At 36.5% G+C, this 24751-nt stretch overlaps 1 protein-coding gene across 7 annotated transcripts in view; it reads right to left on the bottom strand.

The window, feature by feature from the left end:
- The window catches only part of RBFOX2 (RNA binding fox-1 homolog 2), a 188971-nt gene that overhangs the window by 22217 nt on the left and 142003 nt on the right, over window positions 1-24751 (bottom strand). For 5 of the 7 annotated variants that reach the window (XM_081330747.1, XM_081330746.1, XM_081330752.1 and 2 more), the window contains 6 exons: window positions 20379-20525; window positions 16846-16899; window positions 7288-7380; window positions 4628-4688; window positions 1043-1096; window positions 828-920 (listed from right to left, as the gene is read on the bottom strand). In XM_081330747.1, coding sequence (XP_081186873.1) covers window positions 828-920; window positions 1043-1096; window positions 4628-4688; window positions 7288-7380; window positions 16846-16899; window positions 20379-20525 — 502 coding nt within the window. The remainder of the gene's footprint in view (window positions 1-827; window positions 921-1042; window positions 1097-4627; window positions 4689-7287; window positions 7381-16845; window positions 16900-20378; window positions 20526-24751) is intronic. The other 2 variants (XM_081330749.1, XM_081330748.1) reach the window with 1 other exon arrangement.

Below are 24751 nucleotides of genomic sequence, written 5' to 3'. Positions count from 1 at the left end.
TCTGGTTAGAAAGTCTGAGAAGCACATAGAGTTACTACTAATACAGGCAGGTAATAACTCTTCTATTTTCTTGGAATGGGAATGCTTAAAATGCTTCTTTCATAATAAGCTTAATCTTGGGAATTATGTGTGTGTGTGTGTGTGTGTGTGCGTGTGCGCGCATATTTCTCCTTCCAACTCAGTTTTTTCCATCATATGTCACTTAAGTATAAAATGAACAAAACATCCTAATGAAGGCAGCCATAATTAGTGAAGAGGTTTACCAAGTTTACCAAGAGCCTACCTTCTGGCAAAGGTGACCATTAAGTGGTTCCATCTATATTGAGCCCTGTTTTATTACACATCATGCTGGAGTAAACTGGCCCAGGGCAAAATGATATTGAAACCTCAGAAGGTGGCTGGGAACACAATGTAATAAAGGGATATTTAGATGGCACCAGTCAGTCACAGGGCAAAATGAACTCAAGGTCCTTCTAAGAGCATGCCACAAGGGGGCTTGCAGTGGACTCACAGTTTAGTAGCATGAATAACATGTACTTTGGAGTGCGGCCTGTTACATTGCTAAAGCAAAGACAGTTGGATCTTCCACTCCCTCCCATACAGATTTATAGCAGCCTTATCGCCCAGAGAAACCCTAGCCATAAACAGGCTTGTAAAATGCATTGCAAGAAGGGATGAATCATTCCCACTGCTCAAAGAAGTAGCATTTCTTTCTGCCGAGGCCCATCCTTTCAAGTACATATTATACAAACTGGAAAGAAGAGGGCGAACAGATCACTGTTTACTCAAGCACAGTAACAATACAGGGGCCAATAGGGGCTACTTACTGATTAAAGGAATGTAAGTGTTAATACCCCCCCTTCCTGACAGGGGCACTGCAGCGTCATTGCCCAGCGAGACATCTGCTTGAAAACTGGATGCTAATTTAATTTTAAAAAGAATAAAAAATGTAAAAAGGTTATAAAGAAACAGCAGATTGAGAACATAAAAATCACCACTGCAGTCAAATGGCAGAAATAGAAGAATCAATATTAAATTCTACCTGCATATAATTCAGGTCCATATACTGCCCCAACTACAGGACTCAATTTCCAACCTGAAAAAAATAAAAACAGCTGTGAGCAGCTAGACTTTCCATCAGTGAGGTAGCAAACAAATAGGTATATGCAGTGCTTTTTTTGTTAAAAAAAAGGTCCTGGAACCCCCACACATCATACAACCCGCCTTGCCTACTCTACAAGGTTCCATCCAAAAAAGGGCATTCTATGACAAAAAAAGCCTTGGGTATAATGAATACAGATATAGTCTAGCTCAGGGGTCTTCAAACTTGGCCCTTTTATGACTTGTGAACTTCAACTCCCAGAATTCCTCAGCCAGCCATGCTGGCTGAGGAATTCTGGGAATTGAAGTCCACAAGTCATAAAAGGGCCACGTTTGAAGACCCCTGGTCTAGCTTCTAGTAATTATTACCTCACTTCCATATAGAGTGTTCCTAGGCATAAAAACAAGGTACATTTCCCAGATTTCTTGTGTTCTGGATGTAAGTGGAGGAGAAAATACAAATCACTAATGCTTTCTGACAAATCCTTCCCACAGTCTGAAAATGAAGCTTACACTGCATTGTGTTTTTCTTCTTTTCCCTTTTAAAATCTGTGGTTGTAGTGAAAGATCAAATGAAAAATTTGAAGCCACATAGGAATGACTGTGTTATTTATGAAATTAGAACCTCAGATCTTTTAACTGATCTCTAAACATCAATTAAGGAAAGGTTCCACAATACTGAGGGTACTGGTGAACATTTGAAGGGAATGAGAGGAATGCCTGTCTTAGAAGTCATCATACATCCACCCAAATGGGAAAGGACCACAACCAAAGAACATATTATAAACTTTATGGTGTGCAATTCTTAGAATTTGCGCAGATTATATATATATTCTTTTTTTGAGAGAGAGAGGGTATCAGAATTTAATTTAATATGTGCCACTGTGTACACAGAAAAGTGACAATAAATGTTGTTTTATTTGAACTTGATAATGCAAATGCATCTGCTAATCAAGAGACACTTCTTATTATTTTCTCTATCAAGACAATGAAACCTATAAAAAACAGTAGCTAATCAGGTTGAGACTCAATCACTTCTTCTGCAAAGTGAATAGAGTTAAAAATAAAAGTGATGAAGTGATCTGAGCTGCAACTGAGGCAAATGAATACTAGAAAGAATATTTTAGAGACTTATATGAATATGATAATGGCATTGAAATGAATACTATAAAAGTTATTGCCAAAAATAATGAAAAGAAAATCATAAATAGTATGAGACTATTTAAAATGATAAAAGTGCAAGTATGAAACCAGAGAAATGTTAAAATGTGGGTGTGGCTTATTTGTGAAGTGGCAGTATATGTTGTTTTAATGCAGACATGTCAAACTCACGACGTCACATGACATCGCGCGATGTATCGGAACTTTTTCCCCATTGCCGAAAATGGGGTGGGCAGGTTTCGTCATGATGCATCCGGTCCACGGGCCGGCAATTTGACATCCCTGTTTTAATGTATTGGTGAAGATCACATATGCACCTGACAATTAGACCAATGGGATTATGCTTCCTTATACAGAAGAAAAGGTAAAAAGAGTGAATAAAAAAAAATACAAGAAAATCAGTCTATTAAATGTATTTTGGGAATGGAAAACTGCTTGGCAGAATTCTCACTGAAAGGCAGCTAGAGCTGACAAGGAACAAAATTAGTGGTGTGACTTTATACTGGGCAGGTAGGGTGTGCACTAAATTTTTGTTCTTCAAAATGTCATTTAGAATTGTATGAATGTGAGAAAGTTTATTATATATTTACTGATTTAGAGAAAGCATATAACAAAGTGAATAGGCTTTAATTATGGAACATTTTGTGTGATGAATTAGAAGAATGGTTGCTTAATGCAGTAAGCATTAAGCAACCATTGGTATACAATGAAAGACTAGGATGCCTGAAAATAAATGAATTGCTTAGCAAATGGTTCATCATCAAATAGACTGTAACTATTGCCTTGCTTGTTTAATGTTTTGATGGATAATGTACACTTATGATGTTGGGCTGTTTGGGGATATGAATGTGTGTAGCATGCAGACAATGCCATGTTGTTAGTCAAGAACTGAAATGATTTGCAATAAAAGTTAGATCAAATGTACGAGGTAGAGAAGTGTACAGATTTGAAATTTCTGAACAATGAACAAAGGAGCTCTGATTTACAAGAAAAATGAATGAGTAATTAAAAAAAAATACAGCAAGTAGAGAAATGAATGCTTGCAAGAATATTTTGTAAAAATGCGGAAATAGTTGGAGAAATTTTAAGATGTACAAACGGTGACAAACAGATGGTAGAAAGCACATGGTCTGCTGAAAAGGATGAAATTTGTAAAAATAAGTGAAAATGGCTGTGTGTGGGAGTAATCTTCTGCGCACTTGTTATGTAGAAATGAGAGTTGAGTATATGAAGAAAAACAAATTAAATTGAATACAGTGGGAAAGGGTTACTTAGAAAATATGTGCTCTGTAGTGAAGCAGTCAGACAAGAATGAACAAGTAATGAATTAATGTGGAATGAGTACAAAAGTGAGTAGATAATGCAAAAAAAAAGAACTCTGAGCGGTGATTTGGCATTACAGAGAGAATGAATAAGGGCTGAATCATAAAACAATATATGAAAGAAGAATTAATTTGCTGAGAGGAAGGGGAAACTGAAGAAATACATGGTTGGAAGTTGTCAAAAAGAACCTCAAAAAAAGGAAAAGGTGAGAAATGAAAGAAACAGAGGCATTACATGAGTCGGTAAATGGACAAGGTGGAAGCAAGAATAGTTTGCAAATATAAAGATATGAAGGAATACAATGAATGGTGTTTGTATAATGTAGATTTAGTTAATTTCCTTTTACAATTATCTTATAACTTTAATTTATTTTGCCTTTCTTCTTTTTTTTGTATTTTATGATATTGCTACCCTAAAGGAGGATAGCATGATAGGTGTGCATGTATATAGGCAAAAGCAAATTGTGCAGATACAGGTAGTCCTTGAGTTGTGACCAATTGTTTAACTTGGAAAGAATGCTTTATGGTCCAGCACTTAAAGCTCAGATCTTCTGGATCTCCAGCCCAGTGAATGAGTTTCTTTCCACACACTCCTCTGATTCATCCACTTAATTAAAACTAAAAGAGCTGGGATCACAGACATTGAACAAAGTAGTCATGTGGGCATCTCACTTAATGACACTTCACTGAGCAACCGAGATCCCATCACAATAGTCAAGTACTATTGTGTAAGTCGAGGACTACCTGCAGCTTTCTTTTTAAATCACAAGTTGACTATTCTTTTTCCTATGATTCATCAGTAGGAGGCAGCCTCAATAAAAATGCAAGACAAATGTAAATGAATATAAATGCATCCTTTGTCTATCTCTTTTAAACACTTCCAACTTTTTTTCTACCTCTTGACAATATGTTAGATATTTCAATTACCTATATCTATAAAGAAACAATTTTCACAAATTATTTTGAAATACCAAAGGGAAACTTAATTCTTATGCCTAAAAGGGTTCCTCCATTCATTTCTTAGCCTTGTCACTTTGTCTTACCGTTTGCGTAAGGTGTGACCATCTTCTTATTAGTCATTACTCGTGCAGTGGCATTATTAACCTAAAAATTAAAAGGGGAAGGGGAAGAGAGGGAAGGAAGAACAACACTTTAGAGAAAATGATGGAAACCTTTCAGAAATTTTTAGACTAAATACTTTTTAAAAATAAGCATAATGAAATTTACTCTTACAGATTGTCTTTATATATTATAATTATAAACATAGCTATTTTTTTATATTTTAATTATGCATCAAAGAAAAGGCTAAAAAGAGCAGATTTTCTCAGGCATCCCTGCCAGCTTTGACTTCACTATTTGATGCTCACTAGTTCAGGGGCAAAGTCTCTTGCATTGCTATTTTTTTGTGTCCAGTTAGACTGGAATGAAACGGAAACAAAAATAATCTTATCTGATCCATTAGTAGACTTTCAATGAACTGCAGTGGTCTACTATTACAAAACAACCTCTGCTGCAATTTGGGCAGAAGAACTGTTCCCAGGTGTCTGGGATTAAGCTGCTATTCTACTAAGAGAATTTGCATTCCAGAGCAGCACTGCTTGGCCTGTATCTCAATTTTGGAGTACTGTACCTTGAGAGGCCATCAACCCCAATCTTCCCTAACTGCTGACTTGTCAGGAGAAAAATGAACATCACTAGAAATGTATAAAGTGCCTCCTGATTTTTTCCTCTTTTTTCTTAGCCTCCTTCACTTAACTACTGAGCTGTTCATTGCTCAAGTTTCTAAGCACTGCAGCAAATGAACGTTGCAGCACAGATGATGCTAGTAAAACACTGGTGGGGTGGATAAAGCCAAACAATGGCAACCCTGTGTCAAACATAGTCCCAGAGTCTTGCAGAGAGTGAAGGTAGAGGTAGAATTAGTAACTTTTCAAAATCCTGCTCCCAATGGAAGAAAAAGCCTCATGCAAACTTCAAGATCAAGAAAAGGATGGTTCAAAGGCCCTCTGAACTTTATAACAAAAGTGAGCTTGGGCAGGGAAGAAGGGAGCCTGGAATCTCAACACTCTCTTTTTAGCCCTCCTGACACCCCCCCTTCCCCATATAAACATTACACATTTAAAAGGGGGGGACAACAACAATGAGACTGAAAGCATGCTGTTAAAACACACACAAAAAGAAAAACAACAATTGATTAATGGGGATAGGAAGAGGTCTCACAGACAATCATTAAGATGGAGCAAGTGCCTGAAATCAACTGCTACAGCAGAATGCAATACAAGCACTTAAAGGAAAAATGGGCAAAACCAATCAGAAATCACCAATCAGCAAAGACCAACAGCTGTATTTAACTAAGTGAAGAAAAATGGCAAGTGAGGAAAGGAGAACAATCATAGGACAAAGAGAGGGAATGCAGAAAATACATGGCGGAGGGAGGAGATGGATAGGCAAAAATGAAAAGTGTATGGGTGCATTAATAAAACCAGCCAAAACTGGAATTCAGTAACTCTGAGTAAGATGTGCAAGGAAAATTACTGGAAAGTCAGTAATCAAACAGCTCAGACTTAAACAAAATGATATGTACATCCAAAATCCAGGTGGCATTACTCAAGAGCATTGAAAATAAAAGGGTGGGAGAGAAGAAAAAGGAAAGTGGGGGGGGGGAGACAACAAGTCAAATCACATTTTGTAGTGTTAATGTGAAATGGCAGATGGATTTTTTCTTTCTTAATTTTTTTTGTTTTGCATAAAAGAAAAGAAAAGAAGTAAGCTTCTCCTCTAGCACTTTGATTTCACTTACCGCCAACTCGTACCATCGCCAGCATTGTGTATAGTTACCATGGAAAGAGTGAGTCAAGTGAAGGGCCCTAAACACTAAACCATTAAAAAGGGAAATAAAACAAAAACAAAACAAAAAACAAAAAACAAAAAAGCAAAATATGCAGACATCTTACTCAAAACGGCGGCTTTAATTTTTTCTTATATTTTTAGTAAAATTTTTTCCTTTAAAAAGAAAGAACAAAAAGGGGCCAGTTAGCCTTCTATATGAGGGAACAGCAAATTCATCACTAAAATGTTACCTCTCATCTAGGTAACCCAAACAGTTTGTGCTTATCACGCTCTATGCTCATTGGAATTAATTATGGGATGCATATTTCTTAATTCGAAATACATTTACATAGATATTTCAATGGCTCAAGTTCTTCCTGATTTCTCCATCCACCCCTTCCCAATATATTATTTTCACACTCATATGGAGGAGAACTGGCCTCTGAATCAAGGGCAGATATTGGCTGCCCCCCCCTTCTTTCTTGTTAGATACCAAGTGACAAATGGGACTGTGCTCATTTTGTTAGTTTTGATCTGGCTTGGAAGTTGAAAGTCGGAGCCTCATTAACTGAAGCAAAGGAAAATCAAGACAGCAGAAGGGCAAAAAATTTGGAGTGTGTTGGAAACAAACTTAAGAGAAAGGAAAACAAAGATAAAGAAAAATAACAAAAATAACAAAAATATATAGATATATATATATATTGGGAGGTTATTTTATACACTTCAGTGCAGGGTACGGGAGTGAAAAACACGGGACACAAACACACACACACGCACTGGACAGGAATCCCAATGTGAAATCAGTGAGGCAAGACACAAAAAGGAAACCAAAGAAGAAATATAAAGAAGAAATTGAATTACTGAAGACATGCACCTCGATTTTACGGCCCTCTACCACGGTGCCGTGTAATTTCTCCCTGGCCCTGTCTGCATCAGCACTATTCTCGAAAGTTACGAACCCGAATCCCTGCATGCAGCGGGAGAAGGGGGAAAACATGCACATCGTTATATATTGAAATACTGATATCTAGATAAATAGAGAAAAAAATATCACAGTATGAAATTGACATCAGCACAACTTAGCAATACTCTCCTAGAGTCACATTTTTGGTTCATGCATGTTTCATGAAAGAATTTCAATTAAAAAAATAACTTTAATCAGATTGAAAATAATAAAAACATAAAAGCAATTGAGGCCAGACCAAAAAAAAGCATAGTTACTCGAGACATATTCTAAAAAATAAACTAGCTCCAAGATTGAACAAATGCAATGTATTAAAACCTGGCAAGAAATCTTGCCATAAATGACCGTTCATGTGTTCTCTTTTACAGCATTTTTAATAATTTCCTTTCATATGACAAAGACAAGCACAGGAAGATGCTCTTAAGAAAATCTACCAAAAGGAGGAGTGATATGTGTGACAGTTCTAACTGGTCTATTATTTTTATGAATAGTATTAATATATATGTTTTCGACAATAAATAAATGTATGGGGGACAAAAAACAAGTGTGTGTGTTTGTGTATGTATGTGTGTCACATTATATGCAGAATTTTAACAATGTCTTGGGCATCTTTTCTTTTGTCACACTGTTTATCTTAATCCCTAGGTTGCCTATCCCTATTAACAGTATTTATTAATAATACCATAATATAGGAACAGATACTTTAGCTCACGGGGAAAAAAATCCTTAATCCTTACTAGGTATAAAGCGGCTATGTTTGTTGTTTCCATGCTTGGCTTCTTCACTCAAAAAACCACTAAGTGAAGCATTGTTTGTCACAGATTGTTGAAGCTTTATGTTCTAGAATTAGTGCTTTAATGAGGTTGAACAACACTTTCTAATGGAAGAGAACAAAATTAAATAGAGCACATCATAAAATGATACAGTCTAACGACAGTGTAAAAGTGGAAAGATTGCTTCTTTGTTTAGCTTGTTTTAGAAAGTTTAGGATTTAGTTAAGCATCCAGACTGCTTCTGCATCCAAGCACTAAATAACTTACTCCTACTTAACTTTAAAAATGCCTCAATAAGTGCCTCAATCACAAAAATTTATTTGTTGTTGTTAGTTGCGAAGTCGTGTCCGACCCATCGTGACCCCATGGACAACGTTCCTTCAAGCCTTCCTGTCCTCTATCATCTTCTGGAGTCCATTTAAGCTCACGCTTACTGTTTCAGTGATGTTGTGATTCAGGGTCAGCCTGTGGGTTCGGCATTTGGGTCGGATGATTCAGAGGAGGAGGAGGGGGGTGTTGGAGAGGTTGCTGAGGGGGTTGGAGAGCTTGCTGATGAGAGCCCTCAGCCAGGCCCCTCCCACCTGGTCACGACGCAGACCCAGCTGTGTGAGCCTGACAGCGTGGATGAAGATGACCCACAGCTGGCCCTGTTCAAGGACGCCCGACGCAGGAGGCAGTCAATCAGGAGTAAACAGAGGAAGGCAATGGGGCACCTCGGAAGGAGGCAGAGAAGCCACGCCCTAAACTGTATAAAAGAGGAATGCGTGGGAGGGCTGGTTTGCTGAAGGCAACCGTTTGAATAGTTCCTGTTTCATGGTTCGTGTTTGCTCTCTTTGCTCTGTTTATGTTTTTATGTTAATAAATTTGGCAGGCTTAGTTCCAGCCTCTTGCCTTCTTGTAAAAGGGGTTGTCCCTGCCTTATCTGCAGGGCCGGTAGCAGGCTGGTACAGAACAAGTGACTCCATCCAGCCACCTCGTTCTCTGTCGTCCCCTTCTTTTCTTGCCCTCAATCTTTCCCAGCATTAGGCTCTTCTCCAGTGAGTCCTTCCTTCTCATTAGGTGGCCAAAGTATTTGAGTTTCAACTTCAGGATCTGGCCTTCTAAAGAGCAGTCAGAGTTGATCTCCTCTAGGACTGACTGGTTTGATCACCTTGCAGTCCAAGGGACTTGCAGCAGTCTTCTCCAGCACCATAGTTCAAAGGCCTCAATTCTTTGGTGCTCAGCCTTTCTTAGGGTCCAGCTTTCACTGCCATACGTTGCAACTGGGAAAACCATAGCCTTGACTATACACACTTTTGTTGTCAGGGTGACAGCTTTTTAGCATGCCGTCTAGATTTGCTATGGCTTTCTTCCCCAGGAGCAAGCGTCTTTTAATTTCTTGGCTTTAGTCCCCATCTGCGGTGATCTTGGAGCCCAGGAAAATAAAATCTGTCATTACCTCAATTTCTTCCCCATCTATTTGCCAGGAATTGAGAGGGCCAGATGCCATGATCTTGGTTTTCTTAATGTTGAGTTTCAAGCCAATGTTGAGTTTTTTGAACTCTCTTCACCCGCATCAAGAGGCTCTTTAGTTCCTCTTCATTTTCTGCCATTACAGTGGTATCATCTGTATATCTTAGGTTGTTGATATTTCTCCTGGCAATCTTAATTCCAACTTTTGATTCATCTAGCCCTGCCTTTCTCATGATGTATAGATTTACCTTAATAAATGGCAAGGTAAAATGCCTCCAGTTATGAAACCTAGTCAGTTAATCTTAATCTTTCCTAATATTATCGCTATTAAGACAGAAATATTTATCTAATCGAGGTTCTACTCTACATAAGCCTTTTCCCCCCAAAGTACAAATATATTCAACTGGATGTATTAACAGATTCATATAATCATACTACAGTAGGACATTAAGACCTAACCCTATACTTATCTTCAAGAAACAGAATTATGTATGCTTCATGTAATAAAAACATGCAGTAGCTGGATAAATATTTTCAGATAGAGGAAAAAGTAGTAAGTAGTTCATGGTTTTTAAATTGATCTTGAAGGTATTGTATCAAGAACGTGTTTGGGCCCAATATTCATAATTAACAATAACATTACGTATACTGAATTTTCAGTTAGGTCTTCTATGATAAGCTATTTATATTTGTGAATTTCATTAGTGTATAATCAACATTCAAGAAATAGGGTAAAGAACTTACTCCTATTGGCCAGTATAACATTATTCCCCCGTTTTGTTCCTCAAATGCAGACTTTTACATTCTTTGGAAGATCAGGGTGAAAAATGTCAGCTTCCACTATTGTAAATTTGCCTACTACATTAACTAAGTGAAAATTATGTTTATTGAGGAATTTTGTGGATTTTTGCTGTCATGATTAGGAAAATGTGAATCTATTAGAACTGATAGACTCAAAATTCCAAGAATTTAGTAAGTGCATATTCTCTGCAAAATGAAATAATTGCCTTAAAATTTTCCCCTTCCCAGGTCTACATAGATTCAAAACGGTAATTACAAAGTGAGCTACATCTTTAACACTTCTCCATATTTTTCAAGCACATTACATTTTGCATCAGGAGTTACAAATCTGTGAAAAACATGAAGATTTGTCTTAATGGACTTGATTCCAGTATTATCACTGCTGGCAAAAATCAAACATATAGCGCAAAAAAACTTTAGTGCAATTTGTTTCACAGGGTTGTTATGAAGCTATATCTATTATGAAGCTATATCTATTACATGAGTACATTAGTATTACATTAGTATTATTTTACTACACTTCTAAACATTTTTACATCTTTATCCTAAACACATGTAAAGTTATTGAACTCCTTTGAATTTTGCTTAATCCTTGGAAAAAGTGTCAAGTAATAAAAGTACTGGTTTGTTGCTATTCTCCAAAAATGCACAGGACAACAACCAAGTCCAGAAAATGCCAAAACCCCAACAATTCATTTCTGAGCTACAAATAATTTCTAGTATCGAAAATAGAGTATATGTTATACAAAATACATACTTTCCTTTAAAGATAAAATTGATTTTATCCTCCCTAAGCATAGCCCCATCATATCGAAGCAGTGTTTTAGCACTGGATTAAAATTTTCAATTTCTCACAGTTCAGAAAGAAAAAAGGAACATAATATAATTAGCTCAATAAGCTAAGCTTGTAAGCCGCCCTGAGTCTTCGGAGAAGGGCGGGATATAAATGGAATTAAAATAAAATAATAAATAAATAAATAAGGGTGTGTACTTTTATAATTATTCCTGTTAACCTGTTATAATTCAGTTTGCTGGTAGTTTTGAGACTGAATTGTTTTTATTATGCAACTTTGATTTTAGTTTGAAAACAATACCCAGCCCATTTAACTTGCTGTTCTCAAGGACCCTGAAGAAACCGAGTAACTGTCACCTTTTTAGTCTGGCCTCAGATTCTGCAATAAATAACAAGCAACAGGATGAGCAGTGTAAAATAATAATTGTACAGAGTTTTTAAAAAACGTTTCCATCTCTGAAGAATGAGAAAGAAAATTTACCATGTAACCGTAAAGGGAGAAATCAAAAGCAGACGATTCTCCTGGGTGTGGCCAGAACACAGAAATTAAGGGAAAAATAATCAAAACAAAACAAAAAAAAATAAACAAACAAAAAATGAAATAAATTCAAAGGAAACTAAAAGGAGCCCCTTGAAATCCATGCATTGTTAACACTGTTTTCCCCACTGTGTTTAGAACATTGACTTCAGAAGCAGCATCTTTATCTCAAGGTGTTGGGACTTTCTATAATTTCAATTTTTAATATATATATATATGTATACACGCATATACAAAGAGGCATTTTTTTAAAAACAAAAATTCAGTCAACAGCCAGAAGCCTGGACAAAGGGAACATCAACAAAAATAAAGAAATAAATAAACATAAAAATCCAGGCTTTCAGGTTATTTGCTCTTAAAGTCAATATACAATAATCCATCTGAGATGAGTGATTAAAATAAGTTCCAGGAAAAATATCCTAGTGCTATTTAAAGTAAGGACACTATTCTTTAAGATCTGAAAAAACAGTTGTGGAATTTTTACCTAGAATTATTTGCATAGGTTGAACCAGAATGCATATTGTGTAGCTATTTAACTGGACTGGTCAAAGCAATTTTATGTACATATGCTGAAATTTAAAATGGAGTTGTTTAAAAATATGGCAAAAAATTTAAAAAATGCTTTTCAACATAAAAGTATTTTTGCTGTCCAAAATATTTTTTTTAAAATGTGAGGACATATAAAATAGGATTATCATTGCATCTGTTAAGAAAACAGAGTAATCAATGTTAAACAAAATTTAGAGTGATACAATAGGATTTTGTTACTAGATCAGTTAAATTAAATCTTACCATACAATCTTTCATTTCTTAAAATCAGTTATCTTTAAAATTACTGGATTTTATAGTTGAGTATGTGGCCCTTATTAGTTCTCTAAACAGCTTTAGGAACTACTCTACTCTTCCCTACTCTAAGTAGCTTTAGGAACTACTCTACTTTTCCCCATTGCATCAACTGGGTAGTGAAATCACTACAGCTGTTTTCCCACTGTTAATTGCAACAGAAACATCAGCCTCATTGCGAGGGAAGTCCCTTCCATTGATACAGACATTCAAGGCCATTGTTTCCCCACTGCTTATTACCGTGTTTCTCTGAAAGTAAGGCCCATCCCGAAACCAAGCCCTAGCTTGATTTTTCAGGGCAGGCCTAATATAAGCCCTACCCCAAAAATAAACTCTACTATTGGGGCGAGGCGCACACTTAAAAATCAAGGTAAAGCAAGGTTGGAGGGGGTAGATATGCCCCACGTGCCCCACACCCACTTACCTTGCAGCCAGACCTCTTCTTCTATGGTGTCTTCTGCAGCCAGACCTGCATTTCACAGTCACAGGCCTTTTCGAAAGGCCTGTGCTGCCTAGAACCAAGCTATGGATTCAATCCATAGCTCGGTTCTGCAAGACCTCTGCAGCTGAGGACTGAGCTATGGATTCAATCCATAGCTCGGTACTCGTCTGCAGAGGCCTTCCAGAAAGGCCTGTCTGCAAAATCAGGCCAGAATGCAGCTGCAGAATGAAGCTGCTCCTTTACCACAGAAGAAGTGGGCCGTATAGGTGGGGCTGTTGGTGCCGAAGCTGAGTAAGTCATCCCCCCAAAATAAGACCTGGTGCCTCTTTTGGAGGAGGGGGGGAAAGACCCGGTTTTATTTTCGGGGAAACACAGTAGTATCTTAACAGAGAAAACAAAGGAAGCTGAATAAAGCTGTATCTTTCTCATGCTCATTGTTGAGTCTGTTTACCTGAGTGGTCCCTAAAGAATTCTACAAGACCTCACCAACAGAGAATAGGAGGAATAATTTGGGGCTATTCGTTATCTTCCAGAGTTGTTGTTGTTGTTGTTGTTGTCAGGATAAAATCAGAGGAAGGCCACTGTGTACACTGCCTTAAGCATTTGGATGAAAGGCAGTGCACAAGTAGACAAAATAATAATAATTACCACAACAACTGTAACTACAAGGCTTGGTTCAATCATTGTTCTGTTGAAAACTAGACTCGTTTGTTAAAATGTGAATGCCACTGATATAAATACTGTAGGAGCTTAAACTGGTATTTGTATGGAAACCACAGTGGAAGAAACCATCATATTAATAGCTCCTTTCACTAGGCACAGCTAATGAAACAAGAAAAATTAATGAAAATTAATTAAAAAACAGAAGTCTGAACCTAACTGAGATTGTTATATAAATGGCTCAGACACCTTTTTTTAGTTTTCCTAATATGCTGCTAGTTATCCAAAATTCTGCCTAAGATAGTATTCAAAGTTGAGATTTAACATTTATTAATAAATCTACATAACAAAAACTTCTACTCATAACTTTTTTATTCATTCCAAATGATTTTTACAAGAAAATCGAATACAGCCAGTGTGCACAAACACACTTGGCTCTCAAAAATTCACCATGTCAACAACAGGATGAAAATACATCATCTCATCTCAGATGGACTAAAGGGTAATTTGAAACTCTCAAATTTTCCAACACTGGACATATCTGGCAGAGAGCCTTTGCCACAGTTATGAAAGGATAAAGATCTGCTCATTCCATAGAGGGAATGGGTGTAAGCATACCCAGAGCAATTTGGATTTTACATTTTCACCTTTTAAACATTCACATATTGAAGAATATACCCTTGAGAAACCCAGGAAGGGGAAGGGTAATACTGAGAACACAGCACAAGGCAGGCAGCGGGGAGCATCTGCTTTCCGATTCCCAAGAAAGAGGAGGAGGAAAAAGGTTCCATATCATTAGGTTAGAATAGAAACCACAGGGTAGGATACAAGCATTCAAGTTTTGGCATACTTTTTTTTTTTTGCAGAAGAAGTGAGTGATAAGTGAAGGGTCCCTAAAAGAATTGTGCTTCTCCACTGGGAACCTAAGCTTCTTTAAAAATGTCCCAATTCAATAAAAAAATGCCGTAAACACAAACACTCTTTGGGAATCCTGCTTATACTATTCACCGTGTTTAAAACATTTGAATCTCTGAATCACTGTGAATTTGACAGGCAAGTGTTTGAAATTCTGCCACCAAATAGAAAAGAACTTGATCAATGCCTTTATGAGCTAAATATGTACTGGATGAAAGAAAAGGGGCAAATGGCTATCATTTAATCTTAACAGGTTTTGTTTTAGCTGAAAACCAGAAGTTTTGGTTTATTTACTTACAGTTCAATACTTATACTATAATTTATGGAAGATTCCAAACATAAGAACTGAATGGCCTTATGACTTATTATAGCTTAGCAGTGAACAAGCAGCACGCTACGCAGATCATATTCACAGGCTCCTCCTGAGAGCAGCTACAAATAATGAATTAACAAACAAAACTGTCCATGGTTTGCTTAGTATTTGGCAAACAAGAATTAAACCACTTTCTGTTTTAGCTTTCTGACTCCTTTTGATCTTCGAAGTCTTTGACTCATACAACATGCTAAACAAACCATAGACTGGGTTTATATAATTTGGTATCCATCCTTACTCATCGGAAAAGTTAGTGAGTGTGATCTCAAAAGAAAGCACTAGAGTACTGCTCATCCTTCATGAAGAATGAAACATGAAGCAGCCCAGTATATCTGAGTGCGTATTAAAGTAAATGTATTTAAACCCAGATGTACACAACATAAAATTGTAGAGGTATATGAGTGCAGACAAAAAAAAAATCTGAGAGTTGAAGTTCACATGATTTAAAGTGGTCAAGATTGAAAAACACTGACCTAAATGGTGCAGAGAACATAGCATATTATTTAGAAATTAAATTACGGCAGATTGCTTGTTAATGGTTGCATAGTTCAAATGACCAGCCTACGGCACTCTAACCAGTCTCCTGTTCATCCAAAAAATGTTTTACATCTCTGGCTTAATTCCCTTTACAGCCACTTCAAAGAGACTAGGTATACTGAAGTGTATAGTCAAGTGTAGTGGTCAAACATAATACACTTTTCACTTCTTCATTCAAACATAAAGTATGTGGTTCAGTGCAGTTTGCAGCTCTTCACAAATTAAAATAATTATGTGCTGCATCGATTTTACCCTACATCTTTATAAACTAAGCTATGAGATAAATTAGATCCAATACTAAATGAATATATTGTATGTATTGCATAATGTACAAGTAGTAAATATCACCCTCTTTTCTGGTTTTCAGATAAAACATAGGAAATCTGATATGCTAACAACATAATCTTGTACATAAACATCCATTTGGGCCTACTCTGTGTAGATTATGAATCTCAAAGACTGGATATAAAATATAATACTAACTATGCTTTAAACTATCATGTGATGGAGTGAGGGTGTGGGACAGATGTTCATTTTTAATAAAAAGTGGAAAACTTAGCATTGATTAAGTCAAGCATAGTAGAGACATGCACTGTGCAAGCTTCCCCCACAGAGCTCTGCCAATGAGCCTTGCTCCTGACCTGAAACACTCCCTGCTATTCCAGTGCTGGACCTACTGGGCAGAGAGAGAATCACATCAATTCCTCAGTGAGGGGACATTGGTTTCATGATGAGAACCGGTTAGGACAAGCAACACTTAAAATTGCTACACTACATAAGGTTTGCCATTGGCTCTCAAGAAAGTTAACTCTTTAAAAAAAACTTACATCATTCTGAACAGCTTGCATTTGGAACAACTACACCTTTCTAAAAAGCTGGAAGCTTTTGCAGATGTTGTAAGATGATGGGCCAACATCCTTGCAACACTGGAGGATTATTGCAACATCAGGTGGGCAGATTTTTCTTTCACCACAAGATAACTCTTATCCCATATATAAAATATTTCCAAATTTTTTACATCATTTCTTTCCCAAACATTTTAAATTAGCAAAAAATTAGTAGAAAAGCTGACTTTCATAGCTTCTGTGACCCTTTTTATTCTCAGAAGTTTGGAGAAATCTGATTATTTCAAAGGGAAAATTATAAAACTATTATTGAAGTTACTTATTGATTATATACAACACCTATAATTATATGGAATGGCAGCTCTATGTAACCAGTGCCTAGTTCCTTTTCTGTCTATACGGAATATCTAGGAAGGAAGCTGCTTTATCTTGACAATTGGAGTAGACTGGTAAGGGAGAGAAATAGGTAGAGGATAGATAAAGAAACAAAACTTACCTTGGACCCACGTTCATTGAAGATTATCTCTACATCAAGGATTTTACCAAATTGCTATAAAAAAAGATTAATTTTGGTTCATTAATTCAGCATCCTTTATCTTTTGTGGCTGAGAAAGAAAGGTTTTTGAATGTACAGTTGAAAATATTTTAAAATGAATTAAAACTTAATATTTGTTATTTATTTGTTGAATTTCTTCTGGTTATCAGATTTATAAGCCTCACAGTCTTTGATAAATTCTATGTAAAATATAAACTAGCAAATGTGGAATCCTTGCTGATCTCTGAGCTTATTTGTTTGCAGAGGTTTCATTAATTAACTAGATAACATCATCAGGGGCCACTCTATCTTCTCTTCATATATTACTAATGAAGGTAAATATCCGTGTCCCAGGATAATGCTGCAGGATCCAATCTGGGTTGGTCACCGGGACCAGAGGTTTTGTCTTCCGAGCTTTCGGAGTAGTGTTGGAGCTCATTTTGAGGGAACTTCTTTCTCTTCACATATTGTCTTCTATATGTAACAAAAAGACTATTCACAACTGCAGTAAGGAATGGTGGCTGGTTTAACTAAAGTAAATATATTGTCCCATAATTCTCATTTTTTTATAGGGTGAAGTGTTCCAGCCAGCACCTCCTCCATGCCATTCCCTATATACACAGTTTTAACATACTATCCATCTTCCACAGCCACTTGGTATTCTCATATTCAGGCTTCTTCAGGCTGTTCTCCTGGGTTACCTCTCCAACTTTTCTAATTATTGTTATTCAGCAAACTGTAAAATTTCTGCAGTCTACTAATTCTTCTCCCTTGTTTATCATAGTCAAATCTGATTACATAACTATAGCTATATAGCTGTATATATACACTGAGATAGACAATGATTATGAAAAAACTATTTTTAAGTAGGAGGCTGTCCACAGTGAATGTACTGATTGTCAATGAAGTAAGTGGATCAGAAGCCACCTTTTCAAGTACCTAAGTGTAATTTCTACTATTCTCCTTGTCTAGCCATTCTGTTCTACTCCCCACTTCAAAATCTGGGGAAGAGATTCTTCAGTCAGCCATCATAGGGCTATCCTTCCACAAGGCACTTCCCTTCCCACAAGATACTTTTCTCGGCTTTTACAAACCCTGAATCAACTCACATCACTCAAAGTTCACTAGTTGCTGTTTTGGCTAAATAAATAGCATTCAGAGAACAAAAGTTACATCCGTTTGAATCTATATGACCAAGAAATTCCTTTAGGAAAAGGAATGTTTCTGAATTTAATTAGATGTGCTCAGCCAAGTACATACTACAGCGAAATGCACACATCAGCCATCTACTTTGAAGTTCTTAATGACTTAAAACCATATGATCCAAAAACATTACTTTTTCTTACATATGTTACCCATTCTATAAAATCATTTACTGAACTCTTTTTTTGGCCTATCACTATCAAATGGGGTTTTAAAACAGCTAACTTTTTAAATAGAAGTTCAGTTTTATAATGTCATTCTCTGGAGGTAGATATACCGCATAGTTATTTTATTTCCCAAAGCTTTTCCATCTTAAAATCTTTAATATTTCTTAAATTATTTGCATTATTTTATTTATTTTTAAATTCAAACATACTTTTACCCTTACAATAATTTTTTAAATAGATTGGCCTCACAACAAGTAGCTCAAGCTATTTAGTAAACTAAAAAATACTGGTTTGGGTTTAGTGGTTAGAATCTCCTCCTTTGCCTGATTTCATGCTGCTGGTTTTATTACTTAACTTCATAAATTAAATGTTGTAAATAAATTTACCCCCCAAACCTTATCCTGGAATGCATATTAGTATTGTAAATAAAAATTTACAAATAAGATAATTAATCACTGCCATATAGCAGGGAATTCCTTAGCACATTCCCATACAGATTACTATAAAGCATTTACATGTCATGATAGCCATCCCAGCTGCCAGATTATAAGGTGCTAGCCATGGGGCACACAAGAGGAGCATGTCATGGGACTACAAAAACACAGCAATTAAAGATATTGTTTTTCTATTATTCTTGGCAGAGGCAAACACAATATTTTCCAGTCAATGTCTCCTCAGCATTAGTGTGTCACAAATAATACACACCCAAATATAAAATTATATGGACTAAAACCAGATTGCTAAATCATTGTGCTTTGTTTATTGACTCAACTGTGCTGAGTTTCATTAAGTGTGTGTGTCATTTTCTTTAATATGGTTACTCACTCAGGAGACAATAAATACTCCAGGATCTAGAACCAAACATTTTTGCATCTTATTTTTTTTCTATTTTAAAATGAGAGTCACTGTGGTACACCAATGGGTATTGAAATAGGACTGGCAAAATCCAGGTTCACATAACTATAAACTCAGAAAGCATGTGAATAATCTACCACACAGGACTGTTGCAAAGATAACAAAATGTGCTAGATGGAAATAGGACAACCATAGAAACTGTACGAATTTCATCTGGGAAATGGTAGAATAATAATGCAATTAACAAAATAAATAAAATTGTCAAAGACTAAAAAGAATAAAAATTACTATAAATTGATAATTTTATTTGTTTTGTGCCTGTCATAGCTGCTAATGTCTCTCTTTTGCCAAGAACCTTTATTTAGGTTTCTTTAAAAGCTATGAAAGTCCAAGTATGAGATACAACTCAAGGAAATATTTTTCACACAGCTCTTTAATACACATGCTGTTTCTCAAAAATCCTTCTCTATTTATCCATTTGGCCAATGATCAAAAGGCAGCTTAAAACAGATAGAGTTGAAACATGCTTAAAGTGTGAATCCAGGCCTGTCTGATGGAAAAATAAACATAAAAGTACATTGGCCCTCTTTTTAGTAGTTTTAAGAACATCTTAAAGACCAACACAATTTTCAGAAAATAAATCCCAGTAAGGGACAATTAATTCCCATTCACACATTAGCACCTAGATCCACAGTTTGGAGATCAATGAAATGCAGTGTGTACCAGGCAATCTTTATTCATTGGTGGAACACAACTCAATATAATTGCATTTCATTGCAAGTGTGGGAAAACATCTGCAGACCTGAGAAGACCATCCAGAAGCATTGGACACAGGGCAGTGTATAATAACTCTTTTTATTTGGAGCTTTGGAGCTAGTCTAGTGATTGAGGTACCAGGTACCAAAAAGCAGTAGAGCAGACCTGTCAAACCTGCGACGTCATGTGACATTGCGCAACGTATTGGGACGTTTTTGCCATTGCCGGCAATGGGGTGGGTGTGGCTTCTGCATGACACATCCGGCCTGTGGGCCGGCAGTTTGACACCCCTGCAGTAGAGCATGAGTTCAAGTCCTGCCTTAGCCATGAAAGTCAGCTGGGTGACTTTGGGCCAGTCACTCTCTCTCAGCCCAACCCTTCATAGGTTTGCTGTTGTGGGGGCAGAATAGGAAGAGACAGGTTTGTAAAAATAATAAAGTGGGATATCAATCAATCAATCAATCAATCAATCAATCAATATTACATATCTAGCTGTGGATACTGCTAACATACCCCAAACATCTGCCGGAGGTCAGGATCCCGAAAACGGAAGGGAATGTTGGACACATGCAGCCGCTTTGGGGTAGACTTGCTCTCAGCATTCTCACTGCTCTGTGTCTGCGACTGCTGGCCATCTGTCTGTGCCCCTCCTTCTGTCTGCTGCAGTATTTTTTAAAAAGAAAAAGATAATCACAAAAATCAGCTATGATTCATTCGTTAATCAATTCATGTTTTTCTATATCAATTTAACATCTGAGTTAAATTTTCATAAAAAGTTCAAATAAACAGCAATCATTTGTTGATGTGAAAAATGGAGATAACGATAGTAAGACAATTTCCATAAGGCAGTATCTAGGACTCGCAATACATTTCATGTAAAATAAATTAGTAAATTAAGCTCAACACTTTTTTCTTGAAATAATATATTCAGTTTCTACCAGTTTAAATAAATTGGCCTATTGTGAAGTTAACCTTGTCCTGATTGCTTAAATGTAAAAGCCTACTGGCATGCTTCCATTATCTTTTAGCTTTTAATATTCCAGTACAAAAGTTTTCAATTGTAACAGTTATTACACAGCACTTTAGTGTATTTTAAATATTTCACTTACCTTATCTTGTTGCAATACTTCAAACCACCTTATATGGTTCTATAAATTAAAAACGTAAATTAAAAATGAGGCTAAAGCTGAGACAGCTTTGGTCTGCCTATATCTATGATAGCAATGAGATCCTGTCACTGTTTCATAAATAACTTCTGTCATAATGTACAATTATAACCACATATAATTAAATATGTCTCTCTAACCCAATGCTGTCATACACAAGTGCTGTATTGCAATTTTATGGACTGGGAAGCAGTCTGTGAGATCATACCAAATACTTATTCATCCCCCATTACTTCCAATATATGATTCCCCAAAACAACTGTTATGTCATCACCTCAAAATCTATTTGGATTCTTCCCATTCTTCCCCCACCTACACAATCCAGGGAACAGAAGGATGGTGGAAATCAACCTAGTTATAGATCTGTATTTCAGCAGGAAAAATGCTACTACATTTGGATGTGGTGTGCCACTAATGCCAGAGTCCAACAAGCAAGCAAGATCAAGCTCCAAACCAAATATAGCAGACTTCAAGGACTTAAGTTAACATTAAGTTAACTTCGCTGGGGACAATTCTATCATTTCACAGTGTAAGCTGGTATCCTATATTTGCTTCTCCTCTATATCAATTAGAAAAAATGAAATCAACAAGATGCGCTGCCTCCTGACCTTCTCTATTTGTTGTTGCTTTACCAAAACGAGAATACCTCCCCACAATCCATCCACTGATAGAAGCAACTGTTTCTTTGTTAGTAACATCAACTCATTAGATACTCTACTGTCCTAATTACAAATGATTGTTCTAACAAAACGTATACCAATCATTGCAAGAGCTCTGTTAGCAGAAGAGTTTAACAATCATTTAAAATAATTATGTTGTTTTAGTTCCTTATTTTTATTCATTTATTTGTATTCTGCCTTATTTTGCAAATAACTCAAGGCAGTGAACATATCCAACACACCTTCCTCCTCCTAGTTCCCCACAACAACAATCCTGTCAGAAGGGCTTGACTGAGAAAGAGTGACTGACCCAAAATCACCCAGCTGACTTTCATGGCTAAGGTAGGACTTGAACTCATGCTTTCTGGTACCTGGTACCCTAACCACTAGATTGGTTGTCAAGATATTTGTGCATATACACCAGGGGTGTCAAACTCGCAATGTCATATGACGTGTTGTGAGATATTGTGATTTTTTCCCCAATTTTTTCCATGGGCGCAGTTTCAGCCATGACGCATCCGGCCCGTGGGTCAGCAGTTTGACACCCCTGACATACACAGATATCTTGCATACATATATTTACACATTATTTTTTTACACTGGGACTTTAGTGTCTTGCTGAAAGAAAATATGTTTCCTTATTTGATGCCATAAAGACAGTGGTCCCTAAAACAAACCAAAAAACCTAGAGACTCAGATTTAGGAAGGCAAATCTAAATAGCTAAGAGACCAAAAGCTTATTTTAATCATTATTTCAGTAATTTCTAAATTTAGCTAAATCCTGTTATGGCCAGAAATCCACAGTATTAAGAAATCTGGTTTTGGTAAGGTCTAAAAAATATGTCTATTTAGAACTAGATCAGTCTTTAATGCAATTATAACAAAGGAAAGCACAATGAAATGGGATGATTATCTTAACATTTTCTTGGAAACCTATTAAAATTAAGTATTCTGTTCACACAATATTATGTTTCAACACGTGATTCTTATTTATATGGTAATTTAACTTTTTTTCTTAATGTACACAAACCTGAAATTGTTTTATGTTGTTGAAATATAAATACATTAGATTCCTACTTTTAATATTCTAATATTAATTCAAGAATGTTGTAGTTCAGCAATTTCAATTAATTTACATGATTAACTGTTTTTAGTTAAATGAATTAATGCTGAATGATTTAAAAAGAGCTGTACTTTATAGTGGACTTAAACTAGGGAGAACAGAATTTAAAATCCCTGCTGCGTTTGCAAAGCTAAGGTTTATCAACATCTTTCGGTCTACCTACATCACTAGAAGAATTTTTTCCACAAAAGTGCAGGGGATTGTTATATATAATCTGCTATCTCAAGGAAGAAGAAAACACACAAAATGGAAAATTTATTTTTATAGTCAACTTCTATTTCAGTATCTACCCCAGCTGAAATAAGAGCAACATATTTGTATTTGTTGTAACAATTAAGAATTCTGTTCACTGAAATAGCAAACTGATGTTTTTCCTTGATTTAATTTAAGGACATTGAATATGAGAGACTAAGAAATACCTAAGAGAGAGAAAAAATGGTTTCCCCAGGCACTGTAATTAGCACCAGGCTCTTTTCTCCTACATTCTCTCTTCTAGACATGACCTTGGACTTGTCCATGAGCTTTTCAGAACTCACAAAACCCTTCAGCAGCAACATTCATAACGCAGTGTGCTGAGCGCAGCAAGAGTGGCTTTTGGCTTTCCTTCAATCAAGCAATGAATGTAACACTGACTCTGTCTTACCATCTGCAGCCATGCAATGCAAAACAAGACACCAAACAGCTGGGATAAATTAATTCCATTCATCCAAGAATCAATTTCTACCAGCCTCAAATACAAAACACGTAAAAGTTTCCTGACAAAGGTACATCTGATCACATCGCAAAGATATTATTTACACTGCTTTCCACTTCTCTCCTCATAACACTGACAAAATTATCTCCAACAAATGCGCACTGCATCCTAAAGGGACAATCAATGAGGCTGGCTTGTGATTAAATGACATCATATTGCTTGGCAGTTTTATTTTTATAACTCTGTCAGAGCCCTCTATTCTCCAGGGTAAAATTATCCACTGGGAAGGACAGAATGCATGACATCTCATCCATCATCTTGTGCAGATAATAATGAGGAAATAGTTTCCCAAAACAACCCATGGATGTTATTTAACTTTTGTAGTCCAAGGAGTCTCTCTCCTCAAAATGCTTTTTTACACACTCTGAAGCATGGCTAATGCAAATTTCCAAATTGTGAGTCTTTGCAACAGATGGTAAAATTGGCAAGCTGATACAGTCTTCCAGATGGCTTTGGACATTCTGCCCATCATCCTCATTCTTGATCACAAATGGAGCAGACAGAGGGAGGGAACTGGGAAAATGTAAAAACTGGTGGTGTTCAGGATAACTGGCCTCCCAAGGGTAGTATGAATAATTGCCAGGGATATGTCTGCTCCTTTTGACCTCTTCCATAGGCATCTTTATAGTGCCAGGCAGATCTTCATTCAATAGCTACTCCTCAAAATCAGTGCAATTTGTGCATGCTATCTTGTTGCAATTCTCTTGTTTTTACTGATGTATAAGGATTCTTCATTATTAAAATTGCTTTTGGATTTTTAGCTATGTTAGATACTTTCTGACATGAAAATGAGAGTGAAATGACAGATTTCTTTTCTAAAACAAGACTGTAAATTTGATTTTCTAGGTCAGGGGTGTCAAACTGCAGGCCTGCGGGCCGGACACGTCATGCAGAAGCTGCGCCCACTCCATGACCGGCAATGGCAAAACCATCCCGATACGTTGCGTGACGTCACGTGATGTCGCAAGTTTGATATGTTTGTTCTAGGTGGTTACATCTCACCACTGAGCTGGGATTGAAAAAGACTTATTACCAAAAAGTCTCATCCACCTTGTTGTGGGTAATATGACATAGAAATTTAAAACCAGTTCAGAAAGAACAGATCTCTATTGGTTGTACCAATGAAAAATAAAGCCACAAATAAATTGTAAAATCTGAGATCTAAGAGACTTTTGAATAAATGC

The sequence above is a fragment of the Vipera berus genome, assembly GCF_964194415.1.
Source record: "Vipera berus genome assembly, chromosome: 6".
Lineage (NCBI taxonomy): Eukaryota > Metazoa > Chordata > Lepidosauria > Squamata > Viperidae > Vipera > Vipera berus.
The sequence above is the reverse complement of the archived record's forward strand: the minus strand, read 5'-3'. Positions and strand labels throughout refer to the sequence as shown.